Source organism: Pinus tabuliformis, chromosome X, assembly GCF_031772625.1.
Source record: "Pinus tabuliformis cultivar Carrire ecotype Pingquan chromosome X, CPIR1, whole genome shotgun sequence".
Taxonomy (NCBI): domain Eukaryota; kingdom Viridiplantae; phylum Streptophyta; class Pinopsida; order Pinales; family Pinaceae; genus Pinus; species Pinus tabuliformis.
The window spans coordinates 1,075,625,337-1,075,634,805 of record NC_142308.1 but is presented as its reverse complement, the minus strand read 5'-3'; the positions used below and the strand labels follow the sequence as shown (position 1 = coordinate 1,075,634,805).

The following is a 9,469-nucleotide window of genomic DNA, read 5'->3' as shown; positions in this document are numbered from 1 at the left end:
TGTCTCCTTATCATTGTTCTATAATGATACTATAACACCATGCCTTACTTGCGCCTATGCTTGCCGGAACAACATAACTCAACCTGCTTGTATTGAGTATGATTCTTATTCCCTTATAAATTCATTCAATTTATTTACATGCCATAAGACACCTCCACTACAATTTCCACTTAACTTGAATCAACTTCGACTGTGAATTTGAAGGAGGTGAGAAAGGAGAAGGAAGGAAATCAGGAAGCAAAATTGGGATTCATCTCTGCTGCAATGGCTCGTTCAACAGATCCCCTGGTAGTAGGAAGAGTGATAGGCGATGTTATTGACATGTTCGTGCCTTCAATGGACATGGTTGTCTACTATGGATCCAAGCAAGTCACCAATGGCTACGAGATCAAGCCCTCTGCTACTGTTGACTGCCCTAATGTGCAAATAGTGGGTCGACACTTCGACGAGAGTCTCTATACTCTGGTACCCATTTCATCAATAATTTAATTCCAGCACCTCTGGTTTCATAGAATGAATATTTACATATAAATTTGTTATGGGTCTTCTATGAATGCATGCATTTACATTTGATCAGGTAATGACAGACCCAGATGCTCCTAGTCCAAGCGAACCCAACATGCGGGAATGGGTTCACTGGTATAATAAATTCCTTCCCTTCTCCTTTCTTCAATTTATACAAACATGCAAGAATGGCTTCACTGGTATAATAAATTCCTACCCTTCTACTCTCTTCAACTTATACAAACAATACACAAAAAAAAACAATGCACTACAAAAAATTGAAAGAGAGACACTCTAATGGTAATAATATTTGGTTATTATTACCAGGTCTGATATGCACATCGAGGTTGCAGAGTTCATATCTCCAGTTTTAGTATTCTAATATGCATGCTTGAGCTTCACAACCTCTGCAATCTTATCAAAGTTTCTAGTGCATATTAGACTAGATAGGTCTGATTTTATTTGGTAGTGCTCACATTCAATTATAACTTGATGGTGTCTAAACAATGGCACCGGTTTAGATCGTGTTGTGCCATTGTCCATATTCAATGAACTCACTGCCTTTGTCCATATTCAATGTACTCAGTGCTGCCACAAAATGGCACATACATAGAAGCTGAGTCATTCCCATCCTCACATAGAGTTGCCAGCACTTCCTCTTCCTCCTTTTGCATTTGTACTATCACCACTTCATTGCATATTTGCCACACCATACTATTTAGTATTTTTATATGGGCCAATACACTGTCCTAGTCATCCCAGCTGTATAATGCACAGTTGTACCGTTGTAACACTAACATAGGCACCAGAAGCTATGCTACTAGAAAGGATTAAAAGTAAAGTAGGATGCTAAGACCTTAATGTCTTTGCATGTCAAACACTATGTAATAAATATTCAGGTTTGCACATGGAGTTCATAGGTTCAAGGGTAAAACATTGAGATCTGTGGCCAACCCTAATAGATTCAAGGTTGTTTGCTTCTGGACTGTAACACTATCTAAGAAACATTTTGTTTGCTCATTGAGTCTGTTGATTCAAAGTTAAAATCAATATTATCTAATAAAGAGTTTCTTTTCAGCAAGAGCTAATAGATTCAAGGTTAAAACATTCAGGTCTGCAACTAGAGTTAATAACTTAATAGATCCATCTTCAAGGTTAAGACATCTTTTTTTTTGGCCTGGGAAACACTATCTAATAAATATTCAGTTTGAAATAATAGTCTTTGGACAATCAAGTATTATTTAATAAATATTTTGAGTATTTTCAAAAACCTAGCGATCATATATTCACTTTTAAAACATTAAAATAACAGTTTTTGTCTTGTCAAAATACCATATAATTGGTACTAGAGAATAATAGATTCAAATTTTTGAATATGAGGTTTGCACACAGTTATTATTTTATTCTGGTTAACCAAAATAGATCTAGTGAAAATGGATCTATTATTTATGGTAGTTCTTTAAATTTGGTATCTCAGTGAACTTTGCACCCAGCTTAAAAATAGATTGATAAAGATGGATATAATGTTGGTTGGTATTGGTAATGGGAGTTTATTCATAGTTTTTCTTATAATTTGGTATCTCTTTGAGGTTTGCAGCTGGTTGATGGATAGATCGTAGTTCAGTTGGATCTACTCTAATTTTCATCTGGCTTTAATACATCATGGATGACTTTAATACATCATAGATTTTTGTGGACTTTAATGGTTAAGAAAATTATATCATACTGTATTAGGTTAAGATGGTTTATTTATTTATTTTCTCCTGTATTTTGCTTAAGTTGATATATTCTTTGAGATTAAGGTGCTTTTTTAATAGCTTTGATGAAGATTAATGTATTCGAGTTTACTAGGTTAATATTTTTTGTTTTACTAATTTTTTTGTTCTCATCATCTTAAAGATAACATGAAGTTAAGATGAATCATTTTAGGTCTAAACTTTTTTGGTTTTAGGTTTAGTTAAGATTAGTCTCTTCTAGCTTGTGAGGTTAATTTGTTTTGTTTTAGTTTTTAGTTTTTTTAATTGTTTTACATTTTTAGTTGTTTTTACCTAAGGTGATAAACTCTTGAACCGAGATTTTTTTGTCAGTTTTTTTAAATACTGACTTTTAAGCATTGAGGTGTGATATTTTCGAGGTTTAGATAGATTTATACTATCTTTAGGTTATATTAAATGGAACTGATATTCTTACGGATTAGATAGATTTGTACATTCTTATGTTAGATTAAATGGAACTATGTTGGATTCTACTAGGTTATTTACAGTTGTTTTAAGATAATGGTCAATAAGTTGAATAAATAATAATTTTTGTTTTTGTATTGGTGATCTCACTCAGGATAGTGACTGATATTCCTAGAGCCACAGATGCAGCTCAAGGCCAACTAGCCTTTTCACTTGGTGGACTGTGTGGATTACATAGTACTTGGCCTTCGTTCCTTCTTATTTTAACAGTTCAAAATGCTTTTTATTTTCATTCTTTTATCTCAGTGGTTGAGTTTACAAGTTTTTGCAGGGCAGGAAATAGATATGCTGTGATTTGTGACATGATGTACTTTCTATCCCATTAACTATTTTGGTCATCTTTTTTTTCACATGCTTTGTGATACTAAGTACTTTTCCTGTCTATTAGCGGAAATCATGAAGCTTGATGCATGCAAAGGAGTATGCTTCTGGATACCCTTGCAAAAGAATTGGCGCCAGGAACGATTAGAGTCAATGCTAAAGTTGTTTCCATTCAACAGTGTACAGATTCTTCTTTAACTATAGTAAAACTGGGAGATGGAACGCTTATCAAAGCTAAGGTAGCATCTTAAATCCAAACTTCTGACTCCCATTTGAAGTAGTAAAACTTGGGTGTAATTCTGACAAATTACCTGGAAATTACGCTACAATAAGCCTTCTGAAGCTGAAGCTGAATAATTACATATCCTTGGAATGTAACAATGTAACAGAGTGCTGAGCCCCTCTAGAGACATCCTTCTATAGACTTTGATTCTCAAATACTATTTGAGGCATCCCTATTCTCCTATGTTTTTTTACCTGTTTTCTATGGAATGGGGATGAGAACAGGAATGCCACAAATATCATTTGATGCATCTCTAGTTTTGTGGGAACGGCTCATTGGATGTCGCTGGGACATCCCCTACATGAAGGGACCATTCTTAGGATATTCCTAGCAAGAAAGGCACTAGTCTGCCATTCCTAAAATTTGGTTCTATGTTGGAGCCATTAGTGAAATTCATTTTCTTGCCAATTCTTGCTAGAAAATAGAGTCATTAACCTTTGGCCCATTACAATGTCAACTTGCAAAGACAATTAAAGCATTGGATGAAGATGAACCCTTTATACTACAACAAACCTTTCGTAGGTTGTTTGAGACAAATAAAATGCAAGCTGAGTTGAGTTCACTGTTATATATCCATAAATAGAAGTTCCTCCTCAACTGTGCATTGTATATATTATAACCACTAACATAATGATGGCATGATTTGGTGAGAAGACTTCATTAACTGAATAACATTATGTTATATGGAATTTTCTTGATTTACTATCGAGTACTCACATGTCTGTTTAAGGTTAAAAAATTAGTAAACTGCATTCAAATGCATGCTAGTCACATTATTTTTTGCTGGACAATTATATTGCAGATAAGTAGGCATTGTGCTACTGGAAAATTGTTCAACTTATGAATAATTATAGGTAACCAAAAAAATTGGTTTCTCTGGTAGAGAACTATTTAGCAAAAAATGAAAATAGATTGCTAGTCTTTGCTTTCAGCTAGGACTAACATCCTTTGAGTTTTCTTCGATCTTCAAGACAAACTATTTCCACTGTTAAAACTTAAATAGATATAAGGTAGAGGGTAGGAAATATTTAGCTGGCCAGAGGCCAATACTACTTTATGTAACCCAAAGTATAATAGTGAACAACTATAGCTTGTATTGAAACACTTGCATATAGGCAATGAAGCACATAAAGTTCCATCATAAGTTGCACATGTACATAATCAAAATGTTTTCTATTAAATAACTTAAGAATCAATACACATTTTAGCCTAGGAGACCATGACCATATACAACGATGAGAATAGAAAAATTATTTCCCAACTTAATATTCAACCTCAGTTTGATTTTCTTGTTTATAATCCAGGAAACCATGGTAAGAAGGCTTGTAGATCCGGAGGAGGAGCTCAGAATGATGGCTCAAGAAGTCCATGGTTATGTGGAAGCTGTTCTAAATAGTCTTGCTGCAAATGTTCCCAAAGTAAGACATCCATGTGGATGAGCACACAATACAACCATACAAAATCTCAGTGTTTATTCAGTCCATGATACTTGAATTGATGATTTGATGATTTGCAGGCTGTGGTGCTTTGTCAAGTTGAGAAAGCCAAGGATGAAATGCTGACCCAACTTTATAGCTCAGTCAGGTAAGGTTTAATGAAAAAATGTGGTTAAGGTACGTCAATAATTAGTTTGATTATTTTCCCATTTCTGTATTTTGCCAGACTGATTTTGATTTTCACTTGAAATCAGGTCTCTTGGGACTTTACGAAAGTAGTGTTTTTTTTCATCCTCTGCAGGTGTAGTAGACACCTGTTGATTGGAGCATTGTACATTTGAGCTTTTGGGGTGCCTTTTCAACTTTTTGTTTATAAAGGTCCTACATAGATTTAAACTTGGATCGATCCCAAGAGAACTTTTGACTTATCAATTCTATTTTCCTGTGTTGATATGTATGTAGTGTGGGCTCAGTAGCAACACCTTTTAACCTCAATATAAATGAGAATGGAGCAACTATGAGCCCTTTTTTGGTTCCTTTTTATCAGCGCTCTGTTTTACTCGTTTATGTCTCTTTATTTTGAATTTTAATTTAATTTAATTTTGAATTTATAGACAGACTGTGTTATTAGTTGTTTTGATTAATACTGGTTTGCTTTTCCTACTTCTGTTGGCATTTTCCTCGTTGAATTAGTGAGGGTTCTATATTTTCCCACTTATATTTATTTGAATTTTAATTTAGTTTAATTTTGAATTTATAGACAGACTCTATTATTGGTTGTTTTGATCAATACGGGTTTGCTTTTCCTATTTCTGTTGGCATTTTCCTGATTGAATTGGCGAGGATTCTGTGTTTTTCCACTTCTATTTATTTGTTTCCTTCTTATTTACTTATTGGGATTTTGTTTGTTGCAGTATTCATGGGCAATGTGAAGTTATCATGTTTGATGTTACTACATGATTGACTTACAATAATGTCCCAACGTGGCACAAAGATCATTGCAGGTATCTCTTTTGCAGAGGGGTTGGATCTCTAAGTAGAAATGAAAGTTCCTTAATTGTGTGGTGGCAGAACTGCTTGAACCGATTAGCTAAATATCTTTGTGAATTTCAGGGTGTGTGAGAACATTCCTATTGTTCTTTGTGGAAACAAGGTTGATGTGAAGAATAGGCAAGTGAAAGCTAAGCAAGTTACTTTTCATAGAAAGAAGAATCTTCATTACTATGAGATATCTGCAAAAAGTAACTACAACTTTGAGAAGCCATTCCTGTACTTGGCACAGAAGCTCTCAGGGTGAGCCTTTAATCTAGTTTCTGATGCTCCCTAACATGAATGTTATATTAAAAATTTTGCATTGATTCTATAATGGGTTATTTTTATAGGGATCCAAACCTTCATTTTGTGTAGTCACCTGCTCTTGCTCCTCTTGAGGTTCAAATAGACCTTGCAACCCAGCAACGGTAAGTAGAATGCTATTTTCTTATTATTTTTTGTTAACTTTTATTGAAATAATTCGTTCCATTTCTAAAAGATTGAAACTTTGGCTTACAATATTTTATTTTGTCAGGTATGAGGCAGAACTTGTAGCAGCTGTGGCCCAACCCCTTCTAGATGACGATGATGATGCTTTTGAATAGCTTTGTTAAGATGCTTTTGCATATTTAGGGATTGGTGGATTCAATTAGTTTTGTATCATTGGAGTTTGCTCTTGAGTTCCGACATTGAATTCTTATTTGTATTTGGGGCTTAGAATAGCATTATTGCATCTCTCTATATGTGATTTGGGTACTGTGCAGATGTTTTCATCAGTGGAGTTGGCTAAGATATCTTAGTTCAACTCCATTATAGAGGTATTTTTATATGCTAAGACATTTTTTTCCGTTATATACTCTTGCACATTTTGCACAAGAACTTTTTGTACTCTTCAAATATTTCAAGAATTCTCAAGTGCCTTTCGTTGTGTACTATTGGGGGAAATGCTAGTTGCGATGATTGTTGCTTGTAATATATTATGGCTTGTTAAAACTTTCTTTGAAAATTCTAGCTATGTCTGAGGATTTATTTTAACTCTGAAATTGGTTTACATAAATCTTGTACAATGAACAGTTTACCTGCTAGACTATCAGAATAAATGATATTATAAAGTAAGCGCTAATACCTTGTATACGGGCCAAATCCTCCCTTTGCAATATTGTTTTCATTTGGGACACTTTCTGTTGCAACTGTCAATGTTTCCGTGGTAAAAACTATTGGTTGACCCTATGTATAGCCTCTGTTTCCATTCGGGGCTCTACAGATTGCAATTTCTGCAATGCAAACTTGCAATTTCTAACTTCGATTAGAAGTCGTGCAACATCTGTATGGAAAAAAGATTGTATTTGCAATAACATCAAGAGGAAAGAAAGATGCATGTCCTCTAGAATGGATCTTCACACTGAGACCAATGCTAATGGTGTTGAGAAACTACTATGCAATGGAATAAACAATGTTGAGGTGCAGAACAAATATATTTTGCCTCCCCAGGAGCAACCCAACATGTCTAAGGTATCTTTCTATGAGAGCATTCCAGTGGTGGATCTGAAACACTTGGATGGCCCTAGCAGAACCACCGTCATACAACAAATCCAACATGCATGTCAGGAGGATGGCTTTTTCCAAGTACAACCTTCAATCTCCAATGTCCGAAGTTATGATTTTTTTTGCGGAAGGGATTGGATTCATGAGGCTTTGAATTTTGAATCTCATGATATTGCGATATAAACTATTTTGAAGATTTGAATTTTGAATCTCATAATATCTCTCAATAAACTTCCAAAATCTCAATTATGAACATTAATTCTTAAAAAAAATTATGTTCAAATTCAGTATTAATATGGTTGAAGCTGCATGATATGATCAAATAGTGAACCACGGGGTACCAGAGAGGGTGATGAAAAACATGATGGGAATCGCCAAAGAATTCTTCAAAATGCTAATGGAAGATCGTGCATGCCTCTATTCAGAGGATCCAAAGCAACTGGCTCAGCTTGCTACAAGCTTCAATATTCACAAAGATGAAGTCCTTAACTGGAGGGACTATCTGAGACACCCTTGTTTTCCATTACATGAAGTCATCGACTCTTGGCCTAAAAAACCTGCAGCCTATAGGTAGCCATTAAACCTTATGTCAACCATTAAAGTAGCAATCATAACTCGTTTGGCTTAATATAATATTGAAGCTTTTGTTACAGGGAAATTGCAGGCAAGTACGTTGTGGAGGTGAGGGCACTGTGTTTAAGGCTGCTGGCTACAATTTCTGAAGCTCTAGGACTCCATTCTGATTACTTGAATAATATTTTTGGGGAACACAGACAGCTGTTACTTGTAAATTACTATCCACCATGCCTAAACCCAAATGTTACCCTTGCTTTAAGAAGCCATTTAGACGCTAGTGGCATCACTATTCTAATGCAAGGCGATGTCAGTGATTTGCAAGTACTTAGAAAAGGGAAGTGGGTTGTTGTAGAACCCATTGCTAATGCCTTTGTTATCAAACGTAATAAGTGAGTCTTCCTCAGTTAAAATCAAAATAATTCATGGGCTACGTAATAAACCTCACAAGCTTTTGATAAGTGATCAGTTAAAGAATATTTGTGATGAGTCTGTTCAGAGTATTAATTTTCAACAATGATCAAAAATATTTTGAAAAAGAAGTTAAAATAACTAGGTGGGCATAAAAACGTTCCATTACAGACCGTTCAAGCAAAAGAATACTCATTCTATAATACTTTGTAATCCAGTTCTAGATATCATACTCACTCTATAATACTGCGTAATCCAGTTGAGCGATGAAGCTATATTTTTGATAACATGATTGAAGCATAAAACTAACCCATACTTGCCACCAATGAAATTCCTACAATCTTGTACAGTAGATAACTGTGGCTATCAAGCCTGCCTGGGTATTCTTGTGGGTATGTTGTCTGTTGAACACATAAAGGTATCGTCATTTCATTAATTGGGCTCTCGATTGATTTCTACATAAAGATTTGCATTGTCTAAATCTAAAGTCGTTTCCATTCAACAGTCTACAAATTTTTCTTTAACTATAGTAAAACTGGGAGATGGAATGCTTATCAAAGCTAAGGTAGCATCTTAAATCCAAACTTCTGACTCCCATTTGAAGTAGTAAAACTTGGGCGTAAATTTAGTAATGAATTGAATCCCCTCTTGCTAAACAAAGGTAATATTAATAACCCATATGCGTTGGTTTCTATCAAACAGGAATTTTTGTGGTGGTTTCTCTCATACACGAGTACTATTTGTGAACTTTGAATGTGAAACTACTTTGAAAGAACATTCAAAATGATTTTATTTATTTATTTTTAAATAATTTTTTATATTGTCTCTAGAGAGACAATAGTTTGAATTATGGACATATTGTCTCTATAGAGACAATATGTTTTTAATCTCAGCTATTGTCTCTAAAAAGACAAAAATGTAATTGTCTCTAAAGAGACACAAATGAAGTTGTCTCTAGAGAGACAAATGAAATTGTCTCTAGAGAGACAAATCAAATTGTCTCTTAATAGACAATAATTCTTGTCTTTATAGAGACAATAATAATATGTGTTCTATATTGTCTTTATAGAGACAAATTTTTGAGACATTATATTTTGAGACACCCGCTTAGAGACAATATTTAA

The 9,469-nt window shown here is 34.4% G+C and overlaps 1 protein-coding gene and 1 pseudogene across 1 annotated transcript; both read left to right on the top strand.

Moving 5' to 3' along the window:
- The first annotated feature begins 264 nt into the window (after positions 1 to 264).
- On the top strand, positions 265 to 6,421 carry LOC149143550 (protein MOTHER of FT and TFL1-like). Its single transcript, XM_089451872.1, has 7 exons — positions 265 to 465; positions 578 to 639; positions 2,839 to 2,907; positions 3,016 to 3,034; positions 4,653 to 4,766; positions 4,865 to 4,932; positions 6,352 to 6,421. The coding sequence occupies exons 1-7, from the start codon at positions 265 to 267 to the stop codon at positions 6,419 to 6,421; spliced, it is 603 nt and encodes a 200-aa protein (XP_089307998.1).
- Positions 6,422 to 7,725: 1,304 nt separating this feature from the next.
- Positions 7,726 to 8,330, top strand: LOC149143549 (protein DMR6-LIKE OXYGENASE 1 pseudogene; annotated as a pseudogene).
- Positions 8,331 to 9,469: the final 1,139 nt, after the last annotated feature.

What these genes read in the sequence shown, in the direction of transcription:
- LOC149143550 (XM_089451872.1), top strand. Translation starts at nt 265, where the DNA reads ATGGCTCGTTCAACAGATCCCCTGGTAGTAGGAAGAGTGATAGGCGAT. An exon ending in TTGCTGCAAATGTTCCCAAA is followed by an intron (nt 4,767 to 4,864) that starts GTAAGACATCCA and finishes GATGATTTGCAG; the next exon opens with GCTGTGGTGCTTTGTCAAGT. An exon ending in CAACTTTATAGCTCAGTCAG is followed by an intron (nt 4,933 to 6,351) that starts GTAAGGTTTAAT and finishes TTATTTTGTCAG; the next exon opens with GTATGAGGCAGAACTTGTAG.